Genomic DNA, 19,052 nt, shown 5'->3' with positions numbered 1-19,052 from the left:
AGGTAAAGCCAGGTCTGAGACTTACTGGTTCACTCTCCAAGTCATGCAAATATTCTGTTCCCTAAAATCAAGGAAATGGCCTGAATCATAAAGGGCTTCACTGATCAAAGTCAATAGAGGGAAACATGTCCTTCATTCTTCTGCCTAAAAGGGCAAATTCTTTTAGCATTGATTTAAAGCTGTAAGGAGTCAAGACTCTCTTTATTAATGCTTTCTCTCTGTCCATGGTGAAGTAAGGAGCTCATGTGTGGAGTCTGGATTCTGAGTAGTTCATTTCAAAAAGGTATTTCTTCATTCGGTGTTAATATTCCTTTTATTTTTTTTGTAGACATTTTTATAGTATCCTAAGTATTTTAACATCTTAAAAAGTTTAAATACATTGTTCATCTGAAAAATACTGAAAAACAAAATTAGATTTCTAAATACCTGTTTTCTAGAACATGCAGCTTGCACTTAGTTACCAGTAAGAATTTTCAGCAAATCGAATTCTTTAAAAAAATAAAATGTAACTGGCAAAATAAGTATGCCATTATTTTCTAAATACTCCTAAATATGCTTTATTGAAAAATTAGGTTAAACTTAGTCTACTGAAAAAGAAAATTGTCCGAGGGTCCTTTTCTTGGTTGAGTATCTATAGTTATCACCCCTAAAATAGGAAACCAAAATTTTTATTTCCATACCTACGATAATGCTTGACCCAGGTAGATAGTTAATGTGCATTTAAAAAATAAATCTGTATTTAAAATTATTTTAGTAATTGTAACTAATTATATTTTTACAAACATTCTGAATAAATATATTTATTAGTAAATATAGGAATCAGATTACTAAAATATATGCTCAATTTATTTCAAACAATTTGGAGACTAAGTACTGTTTTTATTTCACTTTACGAAAACCTAAGAAATACCAGAAGATTTGTTTTTAATGATAAGTTTTGTATTACTTGCTTTAATTTCATTTTTAATAAGAAATTCTTTGTAAATAAAATATCATTATTATATATACAACTTTTTTGTAGATACTACGTTATTTGTTTTCTCACATCGAAAGATCATAGTTATTTCTACCTGTTTTTTTTTTTAATTTTTCTATTGATTTAACATCTAAAACAATTTATTATTATAATAATAGCTATCATTTTTTTGAGCACATTCTATATTCTAGGTTCTTAGCCATATATTTTTTATATTATTGTTTTAAATGGGAATGATGTTTTTCTTCTTCATTCTTTTTTTTTTTTATATTATGAAAGTATGATAACACATTTTCAGGAGACTTAGAAGATACAGAACAAAGTTACATATATTTCCACTATATGTTGCAATTATTTTTTTAAGTAGATAAATTAAAAGTTTTTAATTGGAGTTTCAATATCAAAATTTCAAAAATTAATAGAATGAATAGACAGAAAAGAAGGATATAGTAGACCTGAAAAGCACTGTGAACCAATTCAGCATAATTAAGATTTATACAGTTTTCACACAACATCAGGATACAAATTCTATTCAAGTTGCCGTAGACTATAAACCAGGAGACATTGGAACATATCCAGGGACATAAAACAGAGTGCACAAATCTTGTGGTCCAAAGGTATTAAAATCATGTGGAGTCTGTACTATTATCCTTGTGGAATTATGTTAGAATTCAATATAAAAAGATATTGGAAAAAAAGCCACATATTTTCAAGTGCAACATGACATGTACCAAGAGAGATCTTTGCCTTTTGGCTAATTATTTTAAATACATTATCTCATTATTCCTAGCAACAAACTTAAGAGGTAGGTACAACCATTAGTGCCATTTATGGCTACAGAAACTGAGGCTTAAGACATTTGGGATTCTAATTTCTGCAGTATTTTCCCTACTACTATAAGATACATAAATAATACCTTGCAGATATAATTTTTGAAGGACAAGATAAGTGAACATGTTGCCATATTGATCTCTTTACAAGAGAAAAGACAAGTATATTGCATGTTCACCTTAATTTATACGAAGCCCAGAATGTTTTGTTTTTCTGATCACAAATAACTGAAAACTATGAGACTGAGTATGTTTTATAATTTATTTTACATTAGATGTATAACTTATTTAAATGCAGCAGTAAGTCTGAAGAAGTTTGATAAATGAGGCAGAATTAGCTTCCTTTTGAGTGAACTTCCAAAGCAATGGTAATAACTCGCTAAGAAGAATGGACACTGGCAGGTTTGAATCCTTGGTTGCAAGCTGACACTTTGAGGGAATGTTCTTAGCAAAACACTCACTTCAAGGGAAATTAGGTCAGGCTTCTGGAACATTTATCATGTGTACCTGTCACCAGTAAGACCCAGTCCTTAAAGTGAACTGCGATCGCAAGAAATGATCCGTCCTGCTCGGGGTTGCAGAGGACATGCTAAACCAATAGTTCTACAAATATGTGAGCTTGGCAGAAATTCCCATAAAACTGAAGCCAACGCCCATATAGTTGCTGTGGGAATTGAATTCCTTAATACTCTGTTTATAGAATTTTGAAACGGCAAATGGATTTGGTCTGTTCCAAAAAACAATTTGTCCCATGGCTTGTTTGTAATAACATCTAGAGTTGCTATAGAAGGATGTAGGCAGACAACCCCTGTCTGCTTTGGAAGTCAGTTTCACCAGCCTCTGCTTGTCTCATACCACACAGCCAGGTTGGTTTTTGCCCAACTCAGAGTACTATTTGCATAAAGGAAAGGCCACCTTCTACTGAAACTAAGGAGTTGCTCATTTGCTGCAGAAACTAGAGTAGTTAGCAAAATCCAGAGCCAGAGGAGTTAACAAAATCCAGAACAGTGGAAGGTAAGATAGAATGCATGGTAAAACCAAAACAACACAAATGAGTCATAACTCAGTGTCCTTTCAGTAATAGTGTGGCATCATTTGGGTAGTTTCAGAGCAGTGTCAGCAAGTATGGGGATCCCACATAGGAACTTGAGATTGCACCTGCATCAGTTTCTGTGCTAATTTTAACTCAATGAACATCATTCATTGGGGTCTTATGGATCAAAATGACCTCATTCACCAAGCAGTCTCCATATCTCTATATCTATTTGGTTAAGTTACCTTATCTTTGACAGGAAGTAATTACTCATCTTTTTCATAAATTCTTGTTGAGTAAACATACCTAAAGATGTAACCAAAAATTGCTAATTTATATATGAACTTGGTTGAAGAAAAAGGTATTATTAAATGTTCTTGTAGGAATCTACCTTTTTATGCCGAGAAACTACAACAGAATAAATGGTTAAGAATAAATATTTCATTTCTGTGTTCCTTGTCATATATATAGTGAGGACCCACCATATGCTAGGCACTGTATAAGTGGTAGAATTAAAGCGATGACAGATTACAGTTCCTGCTTTTATTGAACTCTCATTTATGTATGTGTGTGTGTATGACAGATCCTTAGATAAAAAATAATGATACCCTGTGTAACATGCCAAATAGAGGTAATTTTAAAATGCAGGAGACAAACTCAAGAACTTAAATTTTATCTGTAAGAGGTAGCTTTTGAAACAAAGTTTTGTTTTTAACTGTATCCTTAAAAAAGATGGGGCTGTTATACATGAAAACCCAGAAGATTTGAGGGGCTAAAAGGGGAGAATGGGTTTGGAAGAAATCTACCAATGATTTCTTGCTGGAAGAATTAAAAAAAAAAAGACAAAACCTTTCATTATCACACTCTATTAAGCCAGGACCAGGAAACAATTTCTAATCAGCACTCTGATCTGGGCAGAGATTGTGCAGCCTTTTGTACCAGGCCTCAGATCTGTGTTCTCCATTCACACATGCTCACTTCCAGCTGTTGTCATTGAAATCCCACATAATCTTTCAAGGTCAAAGGGCAGTCACCCATGGCTGCTGCAGTTAAAAGGTTATGCTGATTTCTGTTGTCAAATATTGGCCCTTTTCTCTTCCAATCACTCCCATTCTACTTTTTCTAACAAGAAAAATCCAGCCTAGAATTGTATTACATGACTTTAAAGTCTTAAAAGTGTTCCCCCATTGTGCTAACACGACATGGCCTGAACAGTCTAATTCATTCTGTTATATTTCACAAAGAATTTTCTGCTACTTTAAAATACTCTGAGTTTGTGCTAAGCCAGCAAACTTCAAAGTCTAGTGGCCTGGACGATTTGTGGCGTGCCATAGTGTCTGCAGAATTGTGTACTATAGATCCTATAATTTAATAAATGCTGTGAATTATGGCATCAGTAACTAAGTAATTTCTGGGTGAGTAGGAATTGCACAAAGCAAATGACTTTAACAAAGATGGTTGCTGTTTTGTATTTTGTGTTTCTAAACATTAACTTTATTTTATTATATATTTAGAAAATGACATCCACCTATTTGTAATTTTTTTGTAGTCTTAGACAAGTCATTGTAAGAATTCTTTTAAAATGTATTGCTTCAGTTCATCACTGATTTTCTTTTTGTGCTCCATGAACCGAAGTCAGTCTTGAGTGTCTTAAAATTAGCGCATGGCTCCTGGTCATCTTCTTTCCTTATCACTGTGTGTGTCCTCAGGTGGTTTAGCATGCAGGCTCTGTGTGAATGGTTTCACAGGAAGAACAGAATGATAGGCATTAATTTTTTTTTCCTGTTTTACATCCATAAACCAGGGTAGCCGTCAGGTGATGTAGTTTCATGTCTGTTTCATTTAAGGTAATCAGTTTCTGATGTATTCAGAGAATGCGTTTGCTTATTTTTTCTCCAGTATGTATGAGTTTGAAAGCAGAAACTGAAGCTATTACAAGTAGTTTGATCTATTTGCATATTAACAATTGTTACTGTCCAAGTTTAGAGAAAACTTTGGTTCAGAACATAGAACCAATAAGTTTGTTTGAAAGCCTCTTTTAATTCAAAACCAGGTTAATTAAGAAATACTTTTAAGTTTATGATGCATTAAAAGATAATGTTAATTTTAAAATATTTATAAAATATGAATCATTATATTAATTACATGGAAGTTACTTTTTCCTAACATGAAGCAAAATTTTCTCTTTAAGAACCTTTATTTTTAATGGTGCTTTAAAAATTTTTTTCTAAAGCAAGTGTTTCTCTGTTTTTGTACAAAACTAATTTGTGGTTGGGTCCACTTGAAGAATATCCATTTATGCTTATTATAGGTTTAATAAATGTATAATTCTAAATGTTTAAGGGCAATGGGAAAATTAATTGGCTCACATGACAAAACAATGAAAGAGAATATTTAGCCTAAGGAAGAGAAAATTAAGGGCTGAGGACTGTCTTTAAATAAGTGAAGGACAGCAAAATGGAAGAGAGAGTAGATTTATTCTGCCTGCTCCAGAGGTAAAGTGAAGTGAAGTTACAGCACGGCAAACATACTAATTAATTATTTTTTAAAAGTCAAAGCTCACTATCTAAAATTCTTTATGACACAATGATGATTACTCCACTACTGAATGATCTTTAAGATCCCGTCATTTCCAGTTCATCCTATGATATTATGCATCCAATATTTCTAAACGTACAAATAAGTAACAATCTTTTTCCACTTTTTATTTAGATGTTTTGATGTCTTTTAGACATAATCCTTTAATTAAATGCCTAATCACTTGTAACTCAAAGTCATAAACCTTCTTTATAGTTAAGTTGAGCTATCAAATTTAATTTAATGAAATACTGCTCTTCCCTTATTAACTCCAGGAATTGGTAAAAGGATGTGATGAGGCCTTTGGGTTAGATTGGATAGTCAAGTCTCTGGTATTATATTTGTTGGATTAAGATGCAATAAAATACATTATATAAAGAGAACTAAACAAACCTGTGTTCTAATCCGAATTCTGCCACTAAGTGTGTGACCTTGGGCAAGTCACTTAACCTCAATGAGCTTAAGCTTCCTTTTCTATAAAATCAGAAGATTGCCAACTACACAGGGTTATGGGAAGAATTAAAGCTAATATGTCTAAAGTATGTTATCTATGAATTTTTCAGCCAGGTAACTTATCTTTACAATACCTGTTACTGGCTTGATCCATTTGCCTAATCTGGATATTTTAAAGTGATTGCAAGTTAAGATTGGGAATATCCTTTAGCCTTGCTTTAAAGGTATGAATTAGCTCAAAGAGTTCAGATTCTACTTTCCCCTCAGCACTTTAGTACATAAACCAAATGGGGGAAAATAGGAAAAGAAGCAGAACAGTGTATGAACGGAAGGACGCTTGCCAAAAACAAATGGTGTCCTTGTCAAATTATTTAGGAAATTGTGAGTTAAATGATATTAAGAGAGTTTGTAAGAAACTCTCAGAGGCTTTAATGTGTAAATGTTCCTTGTCATTCTCTTAAGGGTGATTGTGATAGTGTTTGCTGAACTATTTTTACTATGGAAGTCTCTGTCTTATATGTACTTGTATCTTTGTTTTTAATTCATTTGTGGTGGAGCATTGGGGTGGGAGTGGGGGGTGACTATCAGGAAGGTCCTTTGGAGAAGGGCATGGCAACCCTCTCCAGTATTCTTGCCTGGAGAATTCCATGGAGACAGGAGTCTGCAGGCTACAATCCACAGAGTTGCAAAGAGTTAGACATGACTGAAGCAACTTAGCACATGCATGCACACACACACACACACACACACACACACACACACACACATTCTACATAACGGGGTTTGGGAAGTGCTGATATGAACCCTGACATGGAGGATGGAACATACCTGTATTTGGAGAACAACAGGTGGGACATCTTGGTTGCAACACAGAGTATATATTGGGTTGGCCAAAAAGTTTGTTTGGGATTTTTTTAACATCTTATGGAAAAACCTGAATAAACTTTTTGACCAACCCAATATTTGGATGATGTTGGAACCACTACCTGAAATGCTGAGAAGATATATTAGAGACCAGATCTTGAAGAGCTTTAAATACCTAGCTAATACGTCTAAACTTTATTCTCAAAGAAATCATGAAACACTGATGGTTTTATTATCAGACAAAACACAGGAACCAACCATGTGTTCTGTCTCTACTGTGCTAGTAGATAAACATGAAGAGAAGATATGTATCAGGCACCACAAATTTCTTTGGCTAGAAGGGCCTTATAGAACATTTAAATAAATGAAATACAATAAAGAGTACTGGGAAATGTGGTATATTTGTAAGCTCATGCTCAGTTTAAAAACTTTCATGTGCAAAAAAAAAAAAATTAGTATTCTGCTAGCGAAGCAAAATGTGTTTGCAGACTGGACTGCTAATTTGTGGCACTTTTGATTCTAAAGGGAAAGACTGGCACTTATGTTGGTTAAGTTAAGTACTAGGCTACTATAATGAAGACCAAAAAAAATAAGGTGGTTAAAATACATTAAAATTTGTTTTCTTTTTGTAACTGTTCCAGATGATAGGCTAAGTTTGCAGGGAGGTTCTACTCTCCACCATCATTCAGGGTCCCAGTTTCTTCTTATTGCTTTGCCATCCCATGGGCTCTGTCTTTGTCCACAGACCCAAAATTTTAAATTTGGGTTTAATGGATCAGTAGACAAATTTACACCCCCCCTTAAAAAAATCTGTTTTCTAAGATATCCCAAAAGAAAAGTAAAGAAGGAACATGTGACTGGAGGTAAACTAAAGTAATTTACATAGTGCTTTAGAGGGCTACTAAATAAGGGTGTCTCAAGGTGCTCATCTGAATCACTGAATCAATATTTATTGCACACCTAGAAAAGGGATTGTGATGGGCTCTGTGGGCAGTCAGATCAGAAGACATAGCCTGCTCTTGCCTGGTTTGTTGTAGGGGTGCTGAAGGAGGATAGGAAGACAAATCACTGTCAGATAAAGAGAAGGAGCCTACTACAGCAGGCAGGTCAAGCTGATGCTCTACTCAACACGATTGACTGAACACAGCTGATAAGCATGGACTAAACCGTGGGGGACAGAGACGAGGAAGAAGCCACTTGCCCTCCGCTTGGGTGGCTCAGAAGCCAGCTGGGAGTTCACCGAAGCAGGAATGAAAATTCCAGGGAGGAACAGAGTTGATGAGGTCAGCTTTTCCTCAGGAGCAGGAGAACGTGAGTTCTGTGAGAGCAGTGTCTTCAGGATTTAGTCCAAGACCTGCACATCACAGACAATCCCAAGTACTTGTGGAATGGAAATGGCCTGACCACAAGGGACTCTTTTCCTTTGAGGAACTCAAGCATGAAAAGGTCTGGCCATTGGCTTGTCTTACTAGTGATGGAACCATATTTACCATGAGAGAATAAAGATTACAGTCATCCCTCCATATGCATGAGCCTTGTTTCCAGGACCCCCAGGGATACCAGAATCCTCAGATGCTGAAGTTCCTTGTGTAAAATGGCATGGTGGCCTTTGGTATCTGTGGGTTCTGCATCCCCTTATATGGAGAGCAGGCTGTACATTTGAAGGACCCGTGTATGCAATGTGCTTCCATCCATTGGCTAGATGAAATTTGATAATTTAGAGCTGAGAGCCTTTGCTCTTGTTTAGTTGCCAAGTCGTGTCCAGCTCTTTGCAGTCCCATGAATTGTAGCCTACCAGGCTCCTCTGTCCATGGGATTTCCCAGGCCAGAATACTGGAGTGGGTTGCCATGCCCTCCTCCAGGGGATCTTCCCAACCCAGGGATGGAACCTGCGTCTTCGGCCTTGGCAGGCAGATTCTTTTACTTTTGAGCCACTGCAGCTTCCTGCCTTTGTTCTTTCAACAGAACAAGCAAACATACCACCTCATATACACACTTTCCTCCTCAAATGCATCACCTCTGTTTCATGGATGTTCCAACTTTCTTTAAAGGCCAGCCCTTCGGATGATTTGTTACCACTTATTTCTTCCCTGACCTCTGAACCGCTCTGCAAATCAAGCTTTTTTCCTTTAAGAGGTAGATATTCAGTTCCTTCATAAGATGAAGGGACTTCTAATAGCATTTTCCATAATAACTGAAATTATCGAGGTAAAGAAAGCTGCTTTTCCTAACCACCCATAAAAGTATTTAGCTTTTTGTATTTCTGCCTCTCTAGAAAGTCTAATCCCTCCCCACTGTGAGTATGACAGACTCCAAGGTATTGAAATCTGTACTCTAATTGTGAATTCATTGAACTTTTTTAGCCATGTTATCTAAAATGAAAAAGAATCTGGTCCTTATTTCAATCTCCTATACAATTGCTCCTGAACCGTAGTTCAGAATTGAAGAGAGTCAGAACAGTGTGCAGTCTGGCTTTTCACCTAAGGCATACTTAACCAAAGTATATGTTTTGCACTCATTTCTGAGAGGCCCTACTCAAAACGTAAATCCTGGGACCTTTGGGGAATGTTTACTCAGCTTCCCATCTGAAGATCTTTCAGTGCTAACATCTGAATTGAGAATTAAGTACTTAAATTTGCCTTTGTGTTGTCTTTTCTATTTTGCTCTCATCTTGCCATAAAGTAGACCACCCAGATTAGTGTTATTTCCCTGAAAGTCATTTTTGTGATTTGGTTTGCGTTAGTAAGAGCAAAATATTAATCTGCTCAGGTTTGCTTCGTTAGCTGTGTCATTTTTTCCATCATTTCTCAGGTTTCACTTCTCGCTGTTGTCTTCTAGAGTTCATCAGTGGGTTTCCAAATAATTGGTGAAGGAACAAAACCAGTTTCATAGTCGTTTAAAGATACATGGAGTGTCTACACAGGTCTTTCCTTGGGGACTTATTATAAACATGAAGTAGTCAAGGCAACGTGACTCAATTTCATGATACTGTGAGGGGATGGTTCCTTTAGGATTTGTGAATACTTCTTTTTTATTTTTCTGGTTTTTGTACACTGACATATATTTCATCTTCTAAATTACAGACACTCCACTAAAATAGACTTTAGGAGGCAGGTTGCTGGAAGGGGAGGAGGATCCAGTTGTTATTTTTACAGTGACTTTCAGGATCATACAAGATGCTAGCTTAAGTGTGGGACTAGACTTTTTTTAGCCCCTTATGTCCATTGAATAATGCTGTCCTTTATCCTGTTTTTATTTGGTCTCCCAAAACATGAACCATAATCACAACAATAGGGCAACCCAGACACTTCTCCTCAGGGAACCTGCTATCACCTTCTTGATTGGAAGCTTTGTCTAAATGGCTTGTCTGTCCTGTCCTTGTCCTGTTTAGTTTGGAGGGACTGTTTGGGTGGTTCATTTTAATAGTTTTTCAGATGCATATTGGCTTGATTTCACTGGTAGAGATGAGAGAGAATAAGAGACAGAAATAAGAAGTTCTGTCAACATTTTTATAAAAAAGGAAAGAAAGCATATTGAGCCCAATTTGAGCTGTGTTTGTTCATTCTGAACCATGTCTGAAGTGCATAAAGAGAGACCTTCCCTGCCCACTGTTTCTAAAGCTCTTTCCTATTTGTGTCCTTAATATTATTTATTCCCTTTGTTGTCATTGTTCAGTCGCTAAGTCATGTCCGACTCTTTGCGACCCCAGGGACTGCAGCATGCCAGGCTTCTCTGTCCTTCACTACCTCCTAGAGTTTGCTCAAACTCATGTCCGTTCAGTATGTGATGCCACCCAACCATCTCATTCTCTGTCACCCCCTTCTCCTCCTGCCCTCAATCTTTCCCAGCAATGAGTCAGCTGTTCACATCAGGTGGCCAAAGTATTGGAGCTTCAGCTTCAGCATCAGTCCTTCCAATGAATATTCAGGGTTGATTTCCTTTGGGATTGACTGGTTTGATCTCCTTGCTGTCCAGGGGACTCTGAGGAGTCTTTTCCAGCACCACAGTTCAAAAGCATCCATTTTTGGCACTCATTTTCAGCTGTATCTAATCCTAGACTATAAATTTCCTGAAGGTAGGGACTGTGTCTTAAACCCTTGGCCCAGTGTCTGACACAGGGGACACAGAGGAGGTGCTCAAGAAGTATTTGTTGAATAAATGAATGAATCATCAGATTTGCCTGTCAGAGAGACATTTCTGGCTGCAGTGTGGGAAGCAGACTAGAGGAGAAGCCAAGACTGATGATATAGACCGTAGGAGGCTGTCCCATCATGCTGGTGAGAAGTGGGAAGAGCCAGGGCCACAGTCAAGAGGGAGAGATGGAGATATGCATGGAGTGGATTCAGGGGGGGATTCGTTGCATGTGGGTGTTTGCAAGAGGCGAGAGTCAGGGATGACATAAACATAGAAAATGAGATGAACGGTGGATGGCTTGTTGAAGTGGGGAATTCACAGAGTAAGAACAGATTTTTGGAGAGAAGAAAAGGAACTCGACTTTGGACATGTTCGATCTAAGGATACCTGTAGGCTATCTGGAAAGAAATAGCTAATAAATATTTTGATCTATGTTTTTGGAACCCAGGAGAGAGATCTTGACAAAAGGTAAAGATTTGAGAGTTACTGGCCTATAGCTTCATTCATGCACTCATTCAACAAATATGCACTTGCTAACTGCTTTGTCCCAGGTGTTAAATACAACGATGAACTAAGCAAATATTTTTCTAGTTTCCACACATATCACAGTCAAGCCTGGTAGCTGGTAGCATGGAAATAAAATAACACAGGGAATATGTGATAAGTAGAGATGAACACAAATGGTGGAGAACACCAACATTTAAGAGGTGGACAAAAGAAAAGGAGCAGGATGATGGTTTGAGCGGATGAACACTTGGGCTTCCCCCTCCCAAGGCCTTGCGCTAATCTAAGTTTTCAAAATACATTGGTTGCTTTTTCTGGAGGCAGGATTAAAGTATGTTCACATTCTCTCTACTTAGAAATTCATGTTAAGTCGTCCTTAAAATAAGGAATTTCACAGGTTGGAACTGAAACAAGTATCAGCCCGCAAGCAAGTGACACAGACAGAGATGAGCAGGAGCTGGAGATCAACCCAGATTTTCGCATTCAGCTCTGAATATCCTTGCTATTGTTAGATGGGTCTTAAGTCAAACTTAATGCAGGTTGTGGTTGAATTTCCTTTGTTATGGGCTGTGGGGTAAATGTGATGTTCACATTGTCACAGTAGAAAGAGATATTATGCTCTGTTTTGCCAGGACTTTGAGTTTTACTTATTTATTTATTTTTACTTCTTAGTTCTTTTAACCCAAGAGGCAGCAACATCTCAGGCACCTACCAAGTAAATGTCAACTGAATTACCTGGGTGTGGGTTGTTTTAAGAAGTGAAATTTCTTAGTCACTTCTTCAAATTAAATTTGTCTTTTTTTTAAAAAAAAATGGTGGTGTATAGATGTGTTTCTCTTTTTAATTGATATAAATGGCATAAACATTATGTGAGTTTCAAGTGTACAAGACAATGATTCAGTTTATGTATATACTGTGAAATTACCACCACAATAAAGTGTAGTTAACATCCATCCCCACACATGGTGCCATTTAATTTTTAAAAAGCAAAGTATGATTATTGCATATTCTAAAAATTAGAGCCACTTCATCTAAAGTACCATAGATTGTGTGTTTGATATAAAAATTAACTGAATATTGTCTTTTAATTCTCAGTCAAAACATCTTTCTTATGCTAAAGTCCAATTTAACCAAAAGAAAAAGAATAATTTGTAGGTCCTTTTATAATTCTCCAAAACTTGGTGATTTCTTTTTGCATGCGTTTATGTGCCTGATATGTAACAAATTTGCTGGTGCATAGACAGGTAAGCTTGCTTCCTTTTAGTAGTGGACAAAATCTAACTTTTATCACTAACATAAACCATATTTATGAATTATTTGTTATACATTCAGACATTTTCTAACATTGTGCTTCTTAAAGGTATATTACTTATTTCAAAGACTAGTTATTTAAAAAAAAAAAAAAATCCCTTCCTCCAACTACTTCTCTTTGACCCTATTTTTCAAACAGGAGATTAACACTAGTTCTATAGACAGGTCTCTCAACTAGATTCCACCTGTGATAGTCACAATCAGAAAACTTTAGAGGCAGAGAGGGAAATGACATGCAGAAATTATGTATTTCTTGCCATTTATAAATATGTTCCTGAATATACCATAAAAATAAATAAGCAGTGGATAATTAGATGTAATATCAGATATCTTAAAGGAAGTTAATTATATCCAGCAAAAATAAAGCAGATGCAAAATTCAGAGATTAAGTCATTTTGAACTGTTGATTACCTTTTTAGAAAGTTTTATTTGTTCTCAAAAGAATTTGTGTTTATGGTTCAAGGTTTGGGGCTTGTTCTTTGCAGGCTGGCTTCTTAAAGAATCACACTGTGGTGCCTCTTGAAGTGAAGGGAACATCTTTAAATCTTGTTTGGTTTGAATGAATGGATAGCTAATCCCGATCAGATGTTTCTTTAGAGAATAATGTTTAAAAACTGTTATGGAATTTAGCTATCCTAGCTGATTCTTAGGTAGGGTGTTTTCATCCCAGTTGTGAAGGTCTCAGAGGTCAGCCAAGGTAACCATTTATTTAAATCGTCTTTTGTTTCAGATTTCCTGTTGAGCTCTCTTTTTTTAACCATTTCAAAAATCACCCAGTTGTTGTGTCATAGCTTTCCATAACCCCTAGATTCAAAGATTCAAACCAAAAAACCATCTACGTAACTAAATGACTGTACCCTCCCACATAACTCTAACTAGAACAGAATATGAAATTAGACTTCACATTTTCTAATCACAGTGAAACTAATATTTGGAATTCTCTTGTCAAATGTCTTCTGTTTATGACGCTTTTGTTTCTTTTGTTTTTGTCTCCCCAGGACATTTGGGCTTCCAGGACAGTTTTGTTACATCAGGTGTTTTTAGTGTGACTGAGCTAGTAAGAGTGTCACAGAGTAAGTATAATTTTGCCTTGATTTGATAGTTTTGCCTTGGGTTTTTGCTTACCTTTTGCCTCCTGAAGACATAAATCGCTTTCAGACTCTCTTTTTCATACACCTATTGGAAGCATTTTGCCATGTAGTTTGTTTGAAAGCCAAGAATTTAAGTCAGGAAAAATTAAATATTTTAATGTGAGACATAAGAGAAAGAACTGAAATCCTGAGTGTCTCAGGTGTTCCCTAGCTTATAGTGTGAACCTGGTTTAAAGAAGTTCTGAAGCTTCTGGATTTCTAAGAAATTCAGCATTTTAAAAGAATTGGTTTTTGACCTTTAAGAGGACGCTAATGCCCTTGGCGTGAGTGACACCCCGCAGCGTGATCATTACCAGCTTGTCAATAATCACCAACAACAGTGAATTAAAAGTGCCTGTCACCACCCTGTCCCGTTGATCAAAGGGTTATTGATTGTATTTGGCTATGATATAATCCAGACAGTCCGAGGAGAAGGTATAGGATTCCCCCTGATTCCCTGTACCGTGAGACACACAGATACACACTCTATTGCCATTCCACAAAGACTTCTCTTTATTTTTATTTAAAAGTATACCTACAGTAGCCTTGAAACTGACAAAGTATCATACATCAACATACTTCAAAAACCTAATAATAATTTTCATCATATTTCAGATAACTTTGCAGGTCTTGAAAAGATCATATAGGCCTTAGGCATTGTGCCTGTGGTGCTTGATGATTTAAAATAAAACAAAAGTTTCTGGCTAACATTGAAAGAACACATATCTACACTGACTGTGATATTCTAGGTCCCAGTACCAAGGGAAAAGATACCAAATACTTAAATTTTATTTTTTAATCCCCTTTCTACTTCAAAATATCACTTGTAGATAAAATTTGCATTGTTGAAGTTGGTTTCAAGCTGCATCAAATTCTTTGAGGAATGAGGTGGAGTAAAAATAAATATTTTTATTTCAAGTTCATACCTTCCATTCACTGTATTACAGTCTTGCAAGCTTGACTGAGTAAGCAAGTCAGTCTCATGACAAGATGTCAGATCAAGCAAGGCAAGCTATCCTGATTCTCACAGGCTCAGGTTCTGTCTGTTCTTATTTCTTAAAAGTCCAGAAAGTGGGATACCAAGGTATGGCAGGGAATACAGGGGTAGAGGGACAGAGAATCTGTCTGCTAAGCATAGCTTTTCATGTATGTTACGTAAAATTAATCCTTGCAATAAACATGTCAGTTAAGATATTACTCTCATTTTTACACATGAGTTAAATTAAGGATCTAGTTAAGTCATTTATCCAAAGTCAAACAAGTAGACAAAAGGTTAAATCTGTGTAGTGCTAGAATCTATACTTTTAGACTAACCCAAAGGAACTTGAAGACATCTGCAGCCTGAGACTAGACAGGGAAACAGCAAGAAGGTAACCATGGTTAGTGTTGGAATTATAGCACCAGGAGTCCTTGCTGATGCTGTAATGTTCTGGTGTAGGGATGTTGGAAACCTAGAGAATGAAGCATTATGAGCAGCAAGTTTATGACCTGGCATGGAGAAGTTGCTGCCATATTATGAAGTGTTCGAGGAGCACCAACAGTGAGCTGGAGACTAGATTTTCTTGTTAACTTGGAGGGTATATTGCTGCCACAGCACAGCTGATTAGCCATTGACAAATGGTAATGCATTCATATGTATATTTTTTACTTTTTAAGATTTTTACAAGGTGATCATCATCCTACTATTTTCTTATAATTTGAATAGTAATATAAAGTATAAGAGTATAACTGTCTTAATGGCATTACTGGGACATACATTCATTCATAGATCCCTTACAGGATATCACCTTAGCTTTAATGAGTAAAGAAAACCCTTTTAAGGTTGATGCCCAAGACCTTTTGTAGTCTACCCTGGCTGCTGTGCATCCTTTTAAATTTTCATCACTGTCAGTGTCCTAAAACCTAGGCCTCTGTAGGTCAAGGCCCACACTGCTCACCAACCTCAGAATCGCAGCCTTCTTCCACGCTCTCTGTGTCCTTTAAGGTCTTACATCCCGAGGCTTCTCAGGGCCCATCTTGACGAGACTTGCATTCAGTCTGCCCTACGCGGTTGCCAAGGAAATTCTGTCTGCCTTCAGGATTGCCAGGGGCTATGGTTGAACCGCACATTGAATCTGCAAAGGGACCTGGTTTGTTTCCTGTCCCTGTGTAGAGGGCCGTGTTGCTGATGCCTGGTATCCTGAGCGTCCTTCGGCTCCCAAATGCTTTTCGATTCTGCACTCTGCTGTGTAATCGCTCTAGGATTCACTCACACATGGCCTCATGCTGACTGAAACTGTTTGGCAAGAGTGGGACTGGGCTGTGTCAGCGAAACTGTGGCTTCAGGCCAAAGTGCCATGCAGAGCCCCCTCCCTCCCGCAGATCTATAATCCAGGTTTGTCAGGGTCTGTGTCTCAAGATTGCCTTGGCTGCTGGGGGAAGGATCCCCGGCTCATGCTTCCTCACCCACACACCGTTCTGAAAGACTAAACATTCAGGTCACATGATGGCGTCAACATCCTTAACCGTTCCCTCCAGTGTTGCCCCCTTTCCCACGGTAGAGATGCTAAGCATCCATTTAAACGCCGCAGTGGACACTTTTTCCTGATAAGTGGGGCTGGGGTGCATTTGCAACCCTGAGATAGAAATAAGCTAACTGCCACGTAAGTTGATTTCATGCCTGATGTGAGTCCTGGAAGGAGCATGATGCTAAACTAATATGAAAAATCATAGTTGCTAGAGTTTATCAAGTACTAAGTACCAGGCCTTGTGCTAGACATCATTCAGTCCTCCCATGGTTGCTGTTATTGTCCCTTTTTATAGATAAAGGAATCAGTGATGCTCAAGGTTCAGAAACTTGTTCTTTTCATTTTACTGTACTCAACTGCCTGCAGACATTTTGGTCATGACCTCTCCTGTAACCAACTGTAGGGCTTCCCTGATTGCTCAGTGGTAAAGAATCCACCTGCCAATGTAGGAGACCCAGGTTAGATCCCTGGGTTGGGAAGATTCCCTGGAGAAGGGAATGGCAACCCACTCCAGTATTCTTGCCTGGAAAATTCCATGGACAGAGGAGCCTGGTAGGCTACAGTCTGTGGGGTCACAAAGAGTCAGACACGACTGAGTGACTAACACACGCCCTCCTATAACCATTATAGAAGCAAACAATCCAAAGATTCTGTACTTCTACTAAATTATGATTTCTTGTTAGAGTTGATAAACTTTTCAGTTATTTATTTGTGCATTAAAAAATTAAAATGATTTTCGGGTAGACCAAAACAAGTAAAGTACTTAATTACAGTTTTTTCCTGGATTTGTTTTCAGGTTTGATTTTTTCTTTGTAATGAATAGACTTTAGAGAAGTTTAAGTTTATTGTTTTACATTAACAGATCATAAAGAATTTCAATGTGGCTTCCTCCCCAATTTCCTCTCTTATTAACGTCTTTTGTTAGTGTGGTACATTCATGTTAATTGATGAGCTGATACTGATATATTATTATAACTCAAGTTTGTAGTTTATATTAGGGTTCTTTCTTTGTGTTTTACATTCTATGTGTTTTGACAAATGCATCCATTATTACAGAACAGTCTCACTTCTTTACAAATCACCTGTGCTTCCCACTTCCCCAACCAGGGATCCCTTTACTCTTTCTATAGTTTAGCCTTTTACCTGGATGTAAAAGGTAAAAGTTTCTAATGTCCTCACTGTCTTAGAATTTCTTCTGCTGTGTTGCACAGTTCTTATCTTCCTCCTGTCTGTCCTAGCCCCACCCAGGACCCCCATCACCACCTACGTGGTCCAGAACATTCACACGGATGGTGGCCTTAGCTTGAAAATTTTTCCTTTCTGGACCTATTGAATTTAATTTTTAAATTTGCTAAACAAATATTGACATTCCCCAGGTTTCCAGTTAGTTTCTGGTTTTAGTTTTCCCCCTTTTAAACTTAACAGAGGAGGGAGATGCTGTTTCAGTGTTTCCTCATGAGGATTCACTGAAATAACCGTGTGCTAAGTTTGTTGATTATAATCATGTTACTACAGGGTGGCAGTGGCAGAGAAACTCAAGGAAGAGTTGCCAGCTTAGCCTTGCACATTCAGAGATGAGGGTCAAGTGACAAGGTTGCTCGACATTTAATTATCCTTCTCATTTGCACACACCTGTTAGAATCAGAGGCTCCTGCTGCTGTCTCCCAGCAATTTCCCTCTTTCTTTACCCCCTCCGTGTGTGTGTGTGTGTGTGTGTGTGTGTGTGTTTACGTGTGTGTTAGTCGCTCAGTCGTGTCTGACTCTTTGCAACCCCACGGACTGTAGCCCACCAGGCTCCTCTGTCCATGGGATTCTCCAGGCAAGAATACTGGAGCTGGTAGCCATTTCCCTCTCCAGGGGATCTTGCCAACCAAAGGATCAAACCCAGATCTCCTGCATTGCAGGCAGATTCTATACCATCTGAGCTACAAGGGAAGCCTGTCTGCTGTGTACCTAACTTTTAATTTTTTACATCATCCGGAGTCCATGAAAAGCAAAAAAGGATAGTTCTGTTTTTCTTAGCAGCAAAGCAAGTCTGTAGTATAAAAGTAAATATACATTCATTCTTTTCCTACCTTTTTCCTCCCTGTGCTCAGACCATCTGAAAGTAGTTCTGGTTATTTATTACTTTGTTCTGGGGGAGGGAGGGTGGAATACAGACCACTAGACACGTTGCCAGAGAGAAGGGAGAAGTCTTCTGTGCTCTGGGGGAGGGGGTTTACAAGTGCTAACAATGAGGTTCAGAATCACTGAAGTTGTTTTAGCATAATACTGTGAGGAAAGAGACAGGAACCATCTGTTGAAATGGCTCTGACATGATGCTGCATTTTCAAACAAAGCCTTCTAGAAGCATTTTCAGATGGGTCTGTCTCCCATGAAGTTGCTACAAAGAGAGCCCACTCCACTGGCGGCTGAATGATGCCACTTAGATAGCGCTCTCTGTCAGCACCCTCTCTTGTTTATTTGGCACCAATGTTTTCCTCAGAGTGAGTGCTTTGAGGCTGTCAGATATTCTTCCTGGTATGAACCCAGAAAATCCTCCTTAAAAAAAAAAATCCACTCCTTCTGCCCATTTCCTTCTAAAGTGCTGACTCTCTTACTTGAAGTTGGTGGAGTGACTCTGAAACCTTAAATACTTCACTGGGAAAAGAGGAAAACCACAAATACACACAGGCCATTGTGACTCTGGCCTGACGGGTTCTAATTTTCTAGCCGTGGTTTGTACACCCGAGC

The 19,052-nt window shown here is 37.7% G+C and overlaps 1 protein-coding gene across 3 annotated transcripts in view; it reads left to right on the top strand.

The window, feature by feature from the left end:
- Window positions 1-19,052, top strand: part of NFIA (nuclear factor I A) — a 624,340-nt gene that overhangs the window by 469,887 nt on the left and 135,401 nt on the right. For all 3 annotated transcript variants that reach the window (XM_068965476.1, XM_068965477.1, XM_068965478.1), the window contains exon 4: window positions 13,681-13,755. In XM_068965476.1, the coding sequence (XP_068821577.1) occupies window positions 13,681-13,755 (75 nt within the window). The remainder of the gene's footprint in view (window positions 1-13,680; window positions 13,756-19,052) is intronic.

This window comes from Capricornis sumatraensis, chromosome 2 (genome assembly GCF_032405125.1).
Source record: "Capricornis sumatraensis isolate serow.1 chromosome 2, serow.2, whole genome shotgun sequence".
In the NCBI taxonomy this organism is placed as follows: Eukaryota; Metazoa; Chordata; class Mammalia; order Artiodactyla; family Bovidae; genus Capricornis; species Capricornis sumatraensis.
The sequence above is the reverse complement of the archived record's forward strand: the minus strand, read 5'-3'. Positions and strand labels throughout refer to the sequence as shown.